The 18,239-nt window shown below is 37.0% G+C and overlaps 1 protein-coding gene across 2 annotated transcripts in view; it reads left to right on the top strand.

The window, feature by feature from the left end:
- ASXL2 (ASXL transcriptional regulator 2) overlaps positions 1-18,239 on the top strand; it is a 178,202-nt gene that overhangs the window by 74,549 nt on the left and 85,414 nt on the right. Inside the window, exon 3 of one of the 2 annotated variants that reach the window (XM_069072009.1) lies at positions 11,319-11,427. In XM_069072009.1, coding sequence (XP_068928110.1) covers positions 11,319-11,427 — 109 coding nt within the window. Of the gene's footprint in view, positions 1-11,318; positions 11,428-11,484; positions 14,673-18,239 lie in introns of those variants that run through there. The other variant, XM_069072010.1, reaches the window with a different exon arrangement.

Here is an 18,239-nt window from a genome sequence, read left to right as displayed (position 1 = left end):
AGGATGATGGAAGATGAGAGGATCTAATGGAACAAGCTTAGAAACTGAAGAAAGGGGGATCTGGAGCTGAGTGCAGGAATTAGGTGATTTAGGTAAAGAACTCAAAGAGGGCTACAAATGCTATTTTTTGTCATGTTAAATTAATAACTTGATTATGTTGACAGCATAAGTTTTTAACAAACTTAATTTTTAATGACAGGTTAGCATAATGTATGATCTTCTTTTGGTGCTCTTAAAAAGATGTAATTTGAAAGTTATTTAGAATTGACCATTGCCATGTTACATATGGTAAAAAAAGAGAGTTGAAAAAAGAATGATTCAAGATATAGCAAGAATAAAGTTAAAAGCAATGACCAAAGTTTGGAATGAGAAGGAAAACCAAAGTAAGAAATTATCTTGGTTTTACTGTTATCTTATTGCCCTGAAAATTGATGAAATCCTGCTCAGATCTCAGTCCTTTACATTATTTGTCTTCAGAGTTCATGTTAGACTAGCTTTCAGAGAGATTTATAAAAATTGTAGTAAAGCAAAAATAGTTCTTGCGCTCAGTAAGTTTTCATTCTAATGGGGAAGAAAACATATCCATAAATCACTAAATATAAGATAAGTACAGAGTAGATAGAAGTAATGTTAGAGAGGAAAGTAGTAGAAGATGGCCATTTGAACTGACTAAAGGAAGTCAGGGGTTCTGCAAGAAAGTGGTTGGGAGGGGAACAATGGTGTTTTCAATATTTTTACACTTAAATTTTTTTTTCAAATGAAAGGAAATTCACTGAAAAGAAATCTGCCCTCTTTTTTCATCTTCCCCTTTCCATGAGTAAAAAGAACAACAAAACCATTATACAAAAAATATATATAGCCTAGAAAAATAAACTCCCACATTTGCCATGCCCAAAAAAGATTGAGACATAATCTGCATCCTGAGTCCATCAGGTCTGTTAAGAGAAGATAGTATTTCATCTTGGTGTTGTTCAGAGTACATTGATGAAAATGGAAGACTTGGCTCAATAAACATTTTTATCTACTTAATGTATGTGGAAGGAAGTGTTTCTAGGCACTGAGGATACTGGAACAAATAGGAAACAAAGCCTGCTTTAAAGAAGTTTGTATTCTTTCGATGGGAAAAATCAAAGCATTGATGGATATGAAGCAGAATTTGAAGTGTGTTGTCTGCATTATTGTGATAAGGATGACTGGTTCAGAGTACACACTGAGCCTTGATTTGTTTTTTTTTTTTTTTTTTTTAAGGAACGAGCTCTTGCTTGAGAAGTTTGTGGAATCTAAGATGCACTCATAAATAGTGTTTCTTTGCCCATATTTTATTGATAGTCCAATAAATTTAAGTACTTCCACCACTGCTGTCCAGATTCTGATTATATATCCTGTTTGACATTTAAAACTCTTCATTACCTACTTTACCTCTCTGCCTCCTTCCAACTTTCCAGTCTTGTCATACGTTCTCTATCCTTAGCCACAAATGATCCAGTGATTCTGGATCTCTTGATGTTCCATGAAAAAGATACTTCATCTGTGGACTGGCATTTTCACTGGCTATGGTCTCTGTGCCCTGCCTACCTACCCCCTCACCTCCCATGTAGAATATGTTCTCTCCTTATCTTTGGCTTCCTTCAAATCTTAGTTAAAAATTCCATCTTCTACAGGAAGCCTTTCCCAGTCACCCTTAATTTTAGTTCCTGTTCTCTATTGATTATTTCCAATTTGTTGTGCCCTCCTTTGGACTGTTAGCTTTTTGAGAGGACGAATTTTCCTTTACCTTTCCCAGTGCTTAGCACAATGCCTTACATTGTAGGTGCTTAATAAATATTTATTGACTGACTGGTTGACATGATGAACTTTTGTAAGAACCACACAAATGGTCTGTTTACATTCTCTGCTCATTTCAATATGAGCATCACACTTCTCCTAAACTGATCTTTATGACGCAGCAATCTGATCATGTTAGTCCTTTGCCAGAAATAACTTTTCAGTTATTACCAACAGCTTACCAAATGTAGTAAAAATTTCTCAGCATGGCATTCAAGGGTATTTATAATCTAGCCTTATTTCATAATATTTCATATTATCTTCAAATTTTCCTATATTTTAGCTAAACTGTATTACTACCTTTCTTCCTGCCCTCTCTAATCTTTAATCATCCTTCATCCCTAAAATGAATTTTTGCCTTGTCATCTGCTAAAACCCGCTCTTCAGGTTCCTGCTCAGCGTCAGTTTACTTCATGAAATGTTGTTCCCTAAAGAAATCTCTCTTTCCTCAGATTACTCATAGTACTTGCTTTGGATCTTTTTCTATATTTATTTTAATTTATCTGATAGTTGTTTGTTTATTTGTATTTTGGCCTTTTTTAGATTTTAAGTTCATTCAGGGTAGGTATTATGACAGATTCTTTTCTTTGTGCCCTAGTACTTTGTGCCATGTTGAATTTTTATGGCATCAGCTTATATTTGTGGTTTCAACAGAGGTAACTAGACATCTCTCACTCCTTTACACTGTGTAAGTCTTTACAAAACTTGTAAGGTTGCTGTTAATGGCCTACCCTCTTGTTGTTTCCAAGAAATATGTCTGAAATTGGGTTGTCACCCAGTGGGTGGTTAGATATGTTTTAAGTAGTATAGTCTCTGCATCCCAGGCATAAGCTACTGATAGCTCTAAGAGATAAAATACTACTTTTCTACAAAATAATATACTTTTATTAAAATGATTAATAAAAATACATATTAATTTCACTTCATCTTTTAAAGGACCAGGAAATGTAGAGGATCTTTGGTGTCAAAAGTCCCTCAGGCCCTTTCTCCTTGCATATTGACATTTTCTTTGCTACTAGGCATCTCCCAATAAATAACTGATTTTAGGTAAGGCCATAAATCACCTTTTTCCTATATTTCTTGTTGAAGAAATGACACATGGCTCCTTTTCCTTGGTATGCTTAAGACTTTCTTTCTCACCTTCTATTCTAGATATGGTTACCTGGGTAACAAAATTACTGTCTCATTGAAACTGGTACTTTTTCCCTCTTGTTCCTCTACAGTTATTTTTTATCTTTCTCTTTTTTAATGATACTTCATCTACATGAGCAAAGATTTCTTTAGAATTCTCAATTTGGCTTTCTAGCAGAATATTAATAGCTAGCATTTATATAGTGGCTTTAAGATTTGTAAACCACTTTGCATATGTAACATGGGTTTCCCCTCCACTCTCTGAGGGCCAGGTTTGTCACTTTTTTACCTTGCCCATATTTTATCTTATTTGTTCCCCACAATAATCCTATGATGTAGGTGCTGTTATCTTCTCCATTTTACAGATGAGGAAACTGACCAGTAGAACCAGACAACTTTTTCAAGGTGCCCTACTTTTACCCCCTGGTCATGAAAATTTATAGTACATTTAAACTATTTGTGTGGTGATTTCCTATCAATAATACTGCTGAATTTTAGAATAATTATATCAAGGAGCATCTCTTCAAATGATCTCTTCCACATAAATTCTCCCTCTGATGGTACAGATTATTATTATCTTTATCTTTGCCTTAACAATTCTTGTCCAGAATAATAAGGAAATAGAATTTGTGATTTAACAAATTTATAAAACAATACAGCAATCTAGACTCTTACCCCAAGCACTGGAAGGTGGGGGTGGGGAAGAGAATGAAGATGCTACTGAAGTGGATATTCAGTTGTATAGGTTGAGGTTTGTATGAGTTGAATCTACATCATTACAGGGGATACCTGTCCAGCGAGATGACATCTATTGAAGTATCAACAAAGTCGGGCGAAAGTACAGTAAAGCTTTCAATATGAGAACACTCATAGCTGGCATTATTTCAGTGGCAAAAGTCTCAGATGGATAGAACTGCTTCCAGAAAGACTTCAGCAACCTGAAGTGATGTTCCTAAACCCTGTTTGAAGCTTTGGACCAAACTGAAATCATAAATTTCTGCAAAAGTCAAATATAGATCTAGATATATAGACATGGTTATAAATTCCTACCAGGAAGTCTTAAAATTTGGAATTTTATACATTCTTTTTAAAGGTTTGGCTTTGAATGGTGGCTTCATCATTTGACTCAGTTTTGTTTTTCAGATTTAGTGCTTGGGTTCTCCCCTTCCCCTTTCTCCTCCTTCTGCTCACTTTTCACATAAATAACTGTGTTTAGGAGTTAGATCTAGGTGGAAAAAGCTCTAGCTTTAGAGTTAGAGGAATTGAATTTGAATCCTTACTTGATTTCTTATTTCTTGGATCACCCATGGGCAATTCACTTAATTTTTTTGGTTTTAGTTTCCTCATTTGTAAAGTGCAAGGGATTGAACTAGAATCTCTGAGGTCCTTTTTTCTGCTTCTGTCTTTGATCTTAAGATGGTTCTGTGACTTAAGAACCATTTTTTTTTTCTATTCTTCATCAATCATATAACTACTTGGTCTCACTCTAGACCACTTTATAACAAGGCATAGCAACATCTCTGGTATTACTTTCAGAGTGCTGTATTACTGAAAAGTTATATAAATATGAATTATCTTTAATTACATATTCCTCTTCTCTCATACCAAAACCACCTTACCTGCTTTCATTTCTAGTTTCTTCTCCTAGTGAGTTCATCCTCCACTTGTTTCAGATGTTTAGTAGCTATGTGACCATACGAAAGTCACCATCATGTATGAAGTGGGGATAATAATACTACCACAGCATTGTTAATATCAGTTATTTTAATACATGTGTTAGATTACTATGCTTATTAGCTAATCTCAATTGAGCCTTCACAACAGCAAGTAATCCTGATACTCCATTAACTGGTTCCCTATTTCAAAATTATTTGAAACCTTTTCTTCTCTCTTCCAACTTCTCCCTGTTTTCTCTTCTGAGCACTTCATGCTTCACTGAAAAAATTGAGACTATTCATCAAGAGCTCTTCTTTACTTCAACTCATTCAGCTGTATTTCCCTATCTCTTTCTTTACTTGGCTCTCACATGAAGAGATAATCCTTGTCTTCATGACAGATGAAGGGGTTTATCAACCGCTCTACACATACCCTTGATCCCGTCCTTTTCCATCTTCTCCATTTGCCTTTGCCTTCATGCGCTCTCTCTCTCTCTCTCTCTCTCTCTCTCTCTCTCTCTCTCTCTCTCTCTCTCTCTCTCTCTCTCTCTCTCTCTCTCTCTCTCTCTCTCTCTCTCTCTCTCTCTCTCTCTCTCTATCTCCATCTCCATCTCCATCTCTTTGTTTTCCCTATGTACTTGTCCTAATGGCTCCCTGTTATCTCCAGGATGAGTTACAAAGTTCTTTGTCAGGAGTTTACATCTCTTGATCCAGCTTGATCCTTTTCCTTTGTTGCCACTTCTGCTTTACCTCTGTACTGCATGCTTTTGCACTGACTGTTCCCTATTCTTGAAATACTTTTTTCCCCACCTCTGATTCCTAGAAGAATCTCTGAACTCCTTTCAGATTTAACATAAGCACTGCCTTTCTTAGGAAGCCTTCCCTGATCCTTACCTGCTACTTACTATACCATTCCCCGCTAAGATTAATTTTCATATATTCTGTTTATCTTATGATCTGACACTATTTCTTTCCATTTAGAATATAAGCTAGAGGGCAGGGACTGTGAATTTTTGTAGTAAGCACTTAATAAATGCCCGTTATTCTGTTTCTTTCTATGTCCCTTATCTTTTTTGACTTACTTTTTTTCTTTTTCTTTTTTTGTTTTTGCTTTTTAGAGGACAATTGGGGTTAAGTGACTTGCCCAGGGTCACAGGGCTAGTTTTTGTGTTAAGTGTCTGAGGCCAGATTTGAACTCAGGTCCTCCTGACTCCAGGGCTCTATTCACCATACCACCTAGCCACCCCGTCTTTTGACTTACTTTCCAAAAAAATTATACAATTATGTCCAGTATGTAATATGTATTGTTCCTATGCTGTACTCTTTTGTTTCTGCTCTTATGGTGTAGCAGCAAGCACCCCAAGCGTCCTCAGGGTTTGCTGCCAACACAGGTTCTTGCATCTGCTTTGATAAAGGAAAGCAACTCAAAATGGGTTAACAGGCTTACTTTAATCAGTCAGACATATATCGTTTACCTTGCTCAGGGGAAAAAGGTCAGCATCCTGAACTTCAGAATACACAGACAGAATTATCAAGTCAGAGAAACAGATCAAGTAGACAGATTTCCAAACTGTCCAACCATTACATCCATACCAAATCAACATCTGGGTTTTTCAAAGCCAGGGGGCTCTGGACAACGGCTTCCCAGAATCCACATCAAATCACAGAACACTTCTCAAAGTGAGCCCCAAAACAAAGCTACACATCAGGGCTTATATAGCCTTCTCCTGGCTCAGAGAATGTAACAACCTTATTGACTCACTGGCCAATCAAAAAGTATCTACTGAAAAACAAGCCTCCCACCCCAGGCTTCAGGTGCACTTTAGCCTAGGGGCAGGGAAGATCTTCCAAATTTACATTCCTATTACATATGGTAGTTTTACGAGAAGTACCATAATGTGGACCTAGCCCACTGGGAGGGCTTCCTATTTTTGGTTACTGCTTGACAGACTTTTTTGTTTTCTAATGACTTCCCTTCTGGAAATTCTCTTTCCATAATATTGCACTCTTCTGTTCTGATTGTTCTGACTCTCCATCCTTAACTGCATTCTAACAATGAATTTTCCAAGGCCAAATTCTTATCTATTTTTCTCTTTCCTTATTTTTTCCCTTCAAAAAAATATGTACTCTTATGATTTTGCTTATTATTTTTATAATGATGATGTCAGTCAGGTATATCTAGTCTAACATTTCAGTTTGTTTAAGATAAGACTGACACATAGTTGAGAACTAAATTGTGTCATAAAGGCTATAAATGCTTCAAGTATTCAAAGCAGGAAGATGAGCGAGCACCTAATTTCACTTTTCATTGGGATGCTTTACCTTTTTGTCTTAAGGTTTCATTTTAAAAGATTTCTTATCTTTCCTATGCTGACTTCTCTTTAAATGTTTTTTTTTTCACCATAGTATACTACTCATCTTTCTTTGAAACCAGAGGTTCTTTTCTTAGTGTGTGTGTGTGTGTGTGTGTGTGTGTGAGAGAGAGAGATGGTTTCTTTTTGCTAGTGAAGCCTAGGCACCCTTTTTCAAAATAATGTTGTCGTCTATCTATTTTTGTAATTTCACAATGAATGAAAATGCTGTATTTCAGTTAGAGGTTAGTGAAAATAAAGATATAATTTGGGGGAGGGGGTTCATCCAAGTTCATAGACCTCCTCTCCCCACCAAGAAGTGGTCTGAAGAACCTGGATTAAAAACTTCTGCTCTTTGATAATTGCATTTTCAAAATCACAGATACATATTAGACTATACACGACTTTCTTTTCTATCACAAACTCTAGATGGGGATGGGCTTTGTTCCCCTAAGTTCTCGTCATTGTTATTCCAGCATCCAATTCTCTAATAGTCAGAATCAAATCTGCTTTGAGAATTTTCTCTCATACTTTCCCTCCTTTTGAAAGATTAAATTTTTATTAAGGCAAGTCAAGAAATTTTTAACTTATCTGCTTTGGCAGAGAGAGACAGAGAGATCTAGAAGATGTTTTAATAATTGAAGGACCATCCTTACCAGTCTATCAGTAAGCATTTAATAAGTGCCTACTATGTGCTGGACACTGTGCTAAATTCTGAGTTTATAAACAAAGGCAAAACATAGTCATTGCCCTCAAGGAGCTCTCAGTCTAATGGGGGAGAAAACATGTAAGCAAGGTGTAGACAGAGTAAATTGGAGAGAAATCAACAGAGGGAAGGCATTAGAATTTAAGTAGGATCAGGAAAGGCCTCCTTTGGAATGTGAGAATTTTCATCTGTTTCTCAAACTATTATTATGTTATTTATATCTTAAACTGTGGGTCTTGACTGAAAGGGTCACAAGTGGAAAAAATTTAAGAAACTCTGAAGATCAGTTGGTTCTATCTTAAGTAGTTGTCCAGATGCTCAAATCCCTTTCTGAGGTACTAACTTCTTAGGTAGCTTCCCAAATCAGATTTTCTCTTTAGTTTCCCTTGACTTAATGAACAACAAGTTACTGCCATGTAGAAGGCATACTCAATGGTATTATTTTTTCTTCAGTCATTTCATTTATGTCTGACTCTTTGTAACTACATTTGTTGGTTTTTGGTTTTGCTTTTTGGCAAAGATATTGGAATGGTTTGCCATTTCCTTCTCCCAGCTCATTTTACAGATGAGGAACTGAGGCAAACAGTTAAGTGACTTGTCCAGAGTCACATAGCCAGTAAATGTCTGAGGACAGATTTGAATTCAGGAAGATGAATTTTACTGACTCCAGGCCTAGCTATCTACTTCACCCTAGCAGTTGCTCCTCAGTATTACTAAACTTTATTTTTAGAAGGCATTTATCAAATTTTAAGGGAAACAAGTGCCAACCAGTAGTTCTGTTGTTTTTAGTTTTCCTTTTCTAGTAAGTATTTTATCCTCTAAACTTTCAGGAGAAAAGTTTTAATAATTATTATTAGCAGTAGGTGATACTCTTATTAGGAAGAAAATTGGCATATTTTCTTTGCTGTTGGAACAACTGGCTACTTTGAAGTTCAGGCTTCTCATCTGTTTTTGCTTGTTCTCTTCTGAGCACAGATGACAGAATCTCAAGAGAGATGGTTGTGGGCAGACACCCAGAATTGGGGTTCAGAGTGCTGTGAACTTGGATTGGAAAACTTAGCTTTGTGTCCTGCCTCTGTCCTTTATTTGTCACATGATCTTTGCAAGTCATTGAATTTTTCAGAACCTCTGTTTTCAGTAAAATGGGAGCAATAATAATTAAAAATACCTAGTCGCAGTGTTGTAAAAATCAAATAAGGATACACATTTCCACTGCTTTTTACTTGAAGTTCTTTATATAAATGCAATCCATTGTTATTGTTGCACCTCATCTATTTGCAAGGGTTTCTCTGTCAAAACCCAAATAAGGAATTAGAGAGTTTTAGAAGTTAAAGGGACCTTATAGGTCATTTAATTCAATCTTCTAACAAGGAAACTGAAGCAAATAAAATTTAAGTTACTTGCTAAGGGTCACTCAGTAAGATATCAGAACAAGATTTCAACTCAGGTCATCACACTGTAAATCATATGTTCTTTCATTATGCTATGAAAATTTAGGGATCCTCTTTCATGCATGCAATTGTACAGGTATTCAGTATTTGAAAATGGTACTTTTCTTCTTTTATTATTGCTTAGCATCCAGCTCACATCTTGAGTCAGATGCAAACCACTTTAACAAGAGTTCCTTAGCACTAATTTTGGGGAGTGGGAAGGAGACAACTCATATCTCAACCATAAAACATTTTTCAAGAAGCGATTTAAATAAGAAAGCTTGATAGGCATAGAAAGTGGTTTTATGGTAGCCTTAATAAAGTTAGGTGAGGAAAATGGTTAGCTTGTTTGATGCAGCTGTAGACTACTGTTTCCTTTACTAAAACATTTTTGAGATGGTTTTTTTTATCAGCAAATAAACAATAAGCACCTACTATGTGCTAGGCACTGTGCTAAGAGCTTGGGTTGCAAAGAATGGCAAAAGATAGTCCTGCTATTGAGGAGCTTACAGTGTAGTAGAGGAGACAACATGCAAACAGTTATTTATAGAAAAGCTATATACAGGATCAAGTTGGGGATAATCAGCAAAGACTTTCTGTAGAAAGTATAATTTTAGCTGAGACTTGAAAGAAGTCAAAAAGGGTAGAGATGACAGAAATCATTCCATCATAAGGTATGAATGATAGCTAGTGAAAATGCAGAGACCTGGGATAAAGTGTCTTGTACAAGGAATAACAAGAAGGCTGGTGTCATCTAAATGCAGAGTACTTGGGATGGGTGGTGGGCGTGTGTATAAGTTTTAATAAGACTGAAAATGTGGGGTGGGGACTGGTTATGAAGGGCTTAGAATGCCAAACAGGATTTTATATTTGAGTCTGGAGATGATATGGATGGGGAGGCAGAGGGAAGAAGAAGAGAATGACAAGGTCAGAGCTGTGCTTTGGGAAAATTACATTGAGTAGAGATGGAATGGAGTAGGGAAAAGCTTGAGGCAGGGAGATCAAACACAGAAAGATGTTGCATTAATCCAGGTTTAATGAGGATGGGCTGGAGTGAGAAGAAACCTGAGGCAAAGAACCCAACTAGAAGGCAATAGACCAGGCACCTAAGGTGAGAAGAACCTATACCAGGGAGATGGATGGAAGAAGAGGGGGGAGTATAAGTGAGATTCTTTGAAGGTAAAAATCACTCCTTGGCAACATATTGGATATGAAGGTGTGGGTGTGAGAGGGAGCTGAGGATGACGTCTTGTTTGGTGTCTGGGTGATGAGGAAGATAGTGATAATCCTGAATAGGAAGAGGAGGTTTGTTGGCCATATTGGGATGTCTTTGGGTTATGTTGTTTAAATTGTCTGTGGGATACCCAATTTGAGATGTTAGGGAATTTGGAAATCTGAGACTGGAGATGAACATAGAGGTTAATGATAAGTGAAGGTGAGAATCTGCAGCATAGAAATGATCACTGAGTCCATTGGATCTTATGAGAATAAATAAAAACTGATCAACTGTGTCAGAGGCTGAATAAAGGTTAAGATAGATGAAGTCTGAGAAAAGACAATTAGATTTGCCAAGTAAGAGATCATTGGTAATGTTGGAGAAAGTAGTTTTGGTTGAATGATGGAATTAGAAACCAAAATGTATACTTAAAAATAGAGTGAGAAAGGAAGGGAAGTGAAGGTACCTATTGTAGATGGCTTTCTTAAGTAATTTGGCCACAAAAGAGAGGAGAGATAGAGAATGATAGCTAGTGACATGTTTGTAGGCAGCAGGGAAGCAACCAAGAGAAGAGAGAGAGTAAAGGTAAGTAGAGACGATCAAAGGAGCAGTATGCTGACAGCACAGAATGTGATTACTTGTACATATAAGTTTTAAAAATATTTGTGTTGAATAAAGAAGATTAGCAAACATATTAGGACTTAATATTAAAAAAAATTAGTTTTGTCTAGGTTTGTCTTTAGGTACTATGTAGGCATCAAAACAATTTAACTATGGAAATCTTATTTTGCATATAATGCTCATATCTATACAGCTATGAAAATTGACTTCCTTTCTGAATCTGTTATATTAATAATGACTAGATTATTGGATTTTAAAAGATTGTAAATAGTTTTAGATTTATTTCTTTGAATGCATATTGACCAATTGAAAATAAATTATGAAAGTATCCTTGGAATGGAATCTAATCTTTACCTCTTTCTCCCTTTTCCTCCTTTCCCCCAGTGGAACATCTCCTCTTGCATGTCTGAATGCGATGCTGCACACCAACTCCAGAGGGGAAGAAGGGATTTTCTACAAGGTTCCTGGAAGAATGGGAGTGTATACCCTGAAGGTAAGTGTCAGAGAAACCTTTTCTAGAAGTTTTTGCAAATACTGAGGAGCTGGACTTGAACTTTAAAGGTAGAAAAGTGTTATCTCTTGAATTCATAAACAAGATAGCAGGAGTTCAGGTGCTCTTATCAGATTGGCAGATAGACGTCTGCCTGTAAGATGCTTCTTTGAGAGGAGGAACAGATGGCCAATTTTAACCTTCCTTATCAATATTGTTTCACTGAAAGTAAATGGGCTTAATTCATGCTAGTAAGTTGGTAATAAAGTTGCCCAGTAACATGAAGTTGAATTGTTAAAAACCATTGTTTCACTGGAGCACTAAACTGCTACTAGGAAATGTTTCATTTTTATTTGAAAACTCTATCTAATTGACACTAATAAGTTATCAACGTTAAGTTTGGGGGAGATCCCCTTTTATATTGAATAGACTCTAATGTCTAAAGGCAAAATAGCAAATTAAAGTATTAGACAATATACATACATAAGTCTTAATATAATTATACATGTTTTTCCCTGAATATGTTGCTCTAGCAGGTAATTGAAAACAATGGCTACTGTGTTGCTTTTGAATTTTTTTTAAACAGACATGTATAAAAATGTGTGGATTACATGAGTGATCTTTTCTGTCCATTTGTCCTTTTTAGCAACAGCAGTTGCCTTCCAGCCACCCAGAGTCCTCATTCTTCTGCCTCACTGAATAGATTTGTGGGTAGCCTAGGGGATGCCTCCTGTGTCCCATTACTCTCGTTAAAAAAGATTTTAAGTTCTTTGAGTGCGATGACCTTGTTAGTCTGCAAATATCTATTAGACAATTGCTGTATGCCAGGTAATTTACTAGTCACTAGGGATAGAAATAAAAAAGTAAGACCATCTCTGACATTAAGGAGTTTATATTCAATTTGAATTCTGCTTGTTATTAAAACTTTCTATCTTTACCAAACAGTAGCATAGGTACTTTGTACATATTAAGTACTTGGTAAATTCTTTTTGAATGATAGGAGTGACTTGTCCCATTGCACAGGTCCTTATTCTGTAGACCAGGGATTTATGGGTATTAAATGGTGATTTATGGTCATATCTTTTATAGTCCCATTTCACCTACCCCACCCTCCCAAGGAATTGAACTTTAGATACTCCCTAGACTTCAAATTTTACTATTGGCAATTTTTAAAAAGTGCATTGGTGGTCCCCAAAGTAGAAAAATGAAATAAGGAAAAATTTGAACACTCTTATACCAGAGCCTTGCTGGTCTCTTCCTCCCCCCCTCCCCTCATCCCCCCAATCAGGACTTACCTGGCTTGATTTTCATGTCTTCACAGCATTGTGCTTTCCCTGGTCTCACAAAATTATTAGTGAGTATATGATAATAGCTTAATGTTTTACATTAATTCACATAATTAGTTTAAAAATAAGAAAGTACTTCTCATCAAGAATTTGCTTGATGAAATTGATCTCCTTCCCCTAAAAAAGGAAAAACAAATTAAAAAAAATTTTTTTTTGCTAGATGGTGGCATAGAAGCAGGAAAACTCTTGTGAGCTCTTCCTATAATATATAAAATATGACTCTAAACAAATTTTGGAGCTACAGAACCCACAAAGTGACAGAGAGAAACAAATCTCCCGCTGAAGGCAGCGTGGCAGGCAAACAGGAAGGGTCTATCGCAGCTCACTGGGAGCTGAACCTAGCCCCACATGAGCCCCAGGTTTTAGCCCCAGGGAGGCCCCGACCAGTAGTGGCTAGAGCAGACTTCAGGAGAGTGGATCACCAGCAGCTGTGGCAGTTTCCAGCATTATCAACCCATGCTAAAGACAAAGTGAGAGGTCAGTGTGGAACTCTGTTGGAACTCAGGGAGGAAGGAGGTGTGGTCCGGCCCCTGTGCCTGGGGCGAGAAGTGGCAGAGGCTGCCTCCATGTGGCTGCATCAGAGCTCCTGGCCTGCAGATTGTAGGGGGACCAAGTGACCATTCAGAGGGTAAATCGCTCTTGCTTTAACCTGCTTGGATCTGGATCACTGTCTAGCGTAGAAGTCCTGAGGTGTGACCAGTGAGCCAGAGCTTGTGGTGTCTGTAGAGAGGGTGCCCAACTAATAGCTCCAGCAGCTGCTGCGAAAACCCCAGCAATCTGGGACAAAGCTTTCCTCTCTGGAAGCAGAGTTCTACTATGGCAAAGAGCTCAAAAGTCAAGTAACTGAGTGGCAACATGAGCAAGCAAAGGAAGCAAAAGCAAGCACAGCAATCAAACCTTAAACCTTAGATTCTTTTTTTGGGGATAAAAAGGATCAAAACATGGAACAGGAGGAAGACAACAAAGTCAGAACTCCTGCACCAAAAGCTTCCAAGAAAAATATGAACTGCTTACAGTCCATGGAGGTGCTGAAGAAGGATTTTGAAAATCAAGTAAGAGAAGTGGAGGAAAAACTGGGAAGAGAAATGAGAATGATGCCAGAAAATCATGAAAAGAGAATCAGCAACCTGACTGAAGAAAATAACACCTTAAAAAATAGTATAACTCAAATGGCAAAAGAGAAGAATGCCTTTAAAAGCCACATTTGCCAGATGTAGAAAGAATTTCAAAAGCTCACTGAATAGAATCATTCCTTCAGAATTAGATTGGAGCAAATGGAAGCTAATGACTTTATGAGAAATCAAGATACAATAAAACAGATCCAGATAAATGAAAAAAATAGAAGGCAGTGTGAAATATCTCATTGGAAAAACCACTGACCTGGAAAATAGATCCAGGAGAGATAATTTAAAAATTGTTGAACTACCTGAAAGCCATGATCAAAAAAAAGAACCTAAAAATCATCCTTCAAGAAATTCTCAAGGAAAATTGCCCTGATATTTTAGAACCAGGGGGTAAAATAGAAATTGAAAGAATCCACCTATTACCTCTTGAAAAAGATCCCCAAAAGAAAACTCCTAGGAATATTATAGCCAGGTTCTGGAGTTCCCAGATCAAGGAGAAAATATTACAAGCAACCAAGAAGAAACAATTTTAATATTATGGAAACACAATCAGGATAACAGAAGCTCCAGCAGCTTCTACATTAAGCGATTGAAGGGCTTGGAATATGATGTTCCAGAGAGGTCAAAGGAGCTGGGATTAAAACCAAGAGTCACCTACCCAGCAAAACTGAGTGTCATGTTTCAGGGGAAAACAGGGCAAGCATTCTTGAAGAAAAAAAACCATAGTCGAATAGAAAATTTGACATTCAAATTCAAGAAGCAAGAGAAGCATGAGAAGGTAAACAGGGAAAAGAAATCATTAGGAATTTATCAAAGTTGAACTACTTACATTCCTGCATGGAAAAACGATAATTGTAACTTATGAAACTTTTCTCAGTATAAGGATAGTTGAAGGGAATATAAATGTGTGTATGTGTGTGTGTGTGTATGTATGTATATATATGTCTATATAGGAGGGTATATGGGCATATGAATATATATGTGGGTGTGTGTATATGTATACAGGTATACATAGAGGGTACAGGATCAATTGAATAGGAAGGGAAAACATTTAAAAAATAAAATTAAGAGGGGAGGCTAGGTGGCGCAGTGAGTAAGAGCACTGGCCCTGGAGTCAGAAGGACCCAGGATCGGTTCCGGCCTCAGATACTTAACACCCACACAAAAAAAAACCTGGCCGTGTAACCTTGGGTAAGTTACTTAACCCCAGTTGCTTAAAAAAAAAAATACATAAAATTAAGAGGTGAGAGAGGAATAAGAGGAGATGGGGAGAGACAGGATAGGGCAGGGCAAATTATCTGGAAAACTGTTACTATGGAGGGGAAGAACAGGAAGGCAAAAGGGAATGGGTCAACCTTTCTCTCCTTGAATTTGGCTTAAGGAGGGAATAACATATGCACTAAATTGGATATCTTACCCTATAGGAAAGTGGGGAGGGGGAAGGGGATAAGAAGGGGGATGTAGAAGGGAGGGCAGATTGGGGGGAGGGTAGGGGAAAGATGGGGAGAAAATTTGTTACTCAACATCTTGTGGAAATGAATGTTGTAAACTAAAAATAAACACAAAATTAAAAAAAATTTTGCTAATCAATTAATTTTAGGGTTTTAAAAAAAATTTAACTTGGCTCTCTTTAACCCAGAGTGAAGTTTTTCTCTAAAGATCAAAGAACCATTGTCATTTATTTCTTTAGCTCTTGTGTTTCTATCTATCCCTGCTTCCAGAGGCAGTGGAAGGAAAAGTTAATGGTATTAAAATGTAATATTAGCCCACAAAACAGATATTAGCCAACTCTACATGTCTCTTTTCTTTATTCTTGAAAAGATCATGTAGATTGATACTTTTTTTCATGAGATATTAATATAGTCTTTATCCAGGCTCAGTACTCTGTTATTTATCTCTCAGAAATTTTCTACTTTCTAGCAATCACTTCGGTTAGAGCAGTCAATAACCCTTAATATGTGAACTTCCCTTACATAAAATCCTGGAGATCAAAGCTGTCCTCAGGACAGAATCATTCCCAAGTTGATTTCTTGCCTCTGTATAACTGTGATCCATTTTTCTTCTGTAGACCTTCCACTCCTGGGGAGAGTGCCCTCCATAGTTTAGATTGTAAGGAAGTCTTGTTATTTTTTTTTTTACATAGATAAGACTGGAGGACTATTTATATAACACCAATAGCAGGTTGTGTCCTTTGGCATGTATTCTATGGGTGACATTTCCCCCTCCCACAAGTTGTTCTGTCTGACAAACATTGCATTTTCTTTTGGTACTAGAATATTTGCATAGAAACAAGTAGCTTGGCCTCAGTTACACCTTTTCACACTTATTCTCCTTGTCAAGCCTGTAGGATGTGACCTGGCCTCCATAAATGATAAAGCACTATTTGTATGTAGCCATCCTTCATAAAGTCCCATATGCACCCTTTGGTGACTGCTTAACTTAGCCTCACTCCCCTCATCCTTATGACCCAGCTATTACATAATTGCCTAAATGTCTAATGGTTTTTTTTGTTTTTTTTTTTTTTAGGAAATGCTAGTTTGTTTCTCTGATACGTTGTACTTGGGAGGTGTTCTATGTTCCCTTCTCTTCACCAGGGATACATAAGTTTAGTTACCTGGAATGTATTTTTTTTCCTTGTGTGTTCCTGTTAAGGGATCACAGAAACTGGAGAGGTCCACATATAGGTATCTCTCTAACATAGCTGCATTTAGGCTCCCCAGCAGCTCATGTTTAAGATCCTCTTAAGCTCATTCTTAAGATCCTCTTAAGAAAACTGTTATCTACCTAATAAAGTCAGTACCAGGAATCGACGGATTTTAACAGTGAAAATTCATGAGAAAAGTATGTTGTTTTATTTTAATGGAAAAAACCTTAATTAACTGAAATTGTGTGCCATAATCTGAATCTTCTTTTGCCATTTATAGTTCATAATTTTCCATTTTATGACAGTTATTCAGTTTGTGGGCTAAATGTCCAGTAAGAAATACTATCCAAAAGGGCCAGAGTTACAAATTGATGGCAAAGGTCACATCTCTGCATGTGGTTCTTTATTTAGTACAAAGCTGAACTTTTTTTTAAAAAAGTCAAAATTGTGAGGAGCAAGGAAAAGAAAATTCACATTTTGGGTTAGCATTACCAAAAGGGGTTATTCTTGGAAGGATATGTGAAGGGATGTGAGTCATGTTTTTGAAGGATGAAAGAAAAGGAATATAGGCATAGATTCGTGAAGATTATATCAAATTATGTTATGATGGATGGCAACAAGGTCTTGGATTTTAGAGTAGGATAAAGAGGGATGCAGATTTTCCTTACTAAAGCAGTGGGGATCATTTTATACAAAGGAAGTGACCTTAATAAGTAGCCACTTAAAATATTTTTTTTCCCTGGGTGACAGCTATTGGAGAGAAATAGAATGTCATCACAGCTCTGGCAGTATACTATTTAAATGCCTTAGAGCTTTTTATAACATAAACCTGGTGACAAACTGTCTGTTGTCTGAGGACTGGCTAGCTAAGTTTGCAAAAGTCTTATCCCCAGTTTGTCATTACAATGATGGATTGTACCTCACAAACTATATGCTAAGTTGTTAAGAAGGTTTGGACTCTGTAGGGGGGGGGTGGTGTTGTCAGTGGAGGTGGAGCAAATGCCCAGACCTGTGAAATCAAGGAGCCTTTTGAAGTATTGAAGTAAGGCACATATGATCCTGAAGTTCTTTGTGTCTAATGAAAATGCTGATTTTTAACTTAAACCCGCTTTTTCTTACTAGGATATATTGTCTTATTGTATCATCACAGTTTTGTAGTTTTATGTATAAGAATGCAAAAGATTAACTTTGGTTGAAGCATTATGTTTTGAGAGTTGTATTATTAGCAATGAGAAAATGTAATTTTGTACCTCTTGTTGTGATTGAAAACTTAAACCACGGGGCGGCCAGGTAGCACAGCGAGTAAGAGCACTGGCTCCAGTGTTGAGAAGACCTGGAGATCGAATCCCGGGCTCAGACACTTAGCACCGACCCAGAAACACCTGGCCGTGTAACCTTGAGCAAGTTACTTAACCCCAATTCCTAATTGCTCCATGTCTTATAAAAGTATCAGTGATTTCATTGGTATAGAGAACTTTCCCAGGAGAGAAAACTCCATCTACTAGTACAGCTCAGCACCTTCTCTGCAATTTAAGATCTTCAGAGAGTTGTATAGCAATAAAGGGTTAAGTGTCTTGCCCAGTCTAATGTAGCAAAGGTGAGACTTCATTCAGTCCAGATCTTCCTACTTTGGAGCCACCCGACCTTCTGATAGAATGATACCTTTTTTACATGGAAAATAAAGTGTTTAGTAGTCACTAA

The sequence above is a fragment of the Petaurus breviceps genome, unplaced genomic scaffold (assembly GCF_028583685.1).
Source record: "Petaurus breviceps papuanus isolate PSGF00001 unplaced genomic scaffold, PetGlider_PUasm1.0 90845, whole genome shotgun sequence".
Lineage (NCBI taxonomy): Eukaryota > Metazoa > Chordata > Mammalia > Diprotodontia > Petauridae > Petaurus > Petaurus breviceps.
Note: the sequence above shows the minus strand (reverse complement) of the source record. Positions and strands in the feature narration are given on the sequence as shown.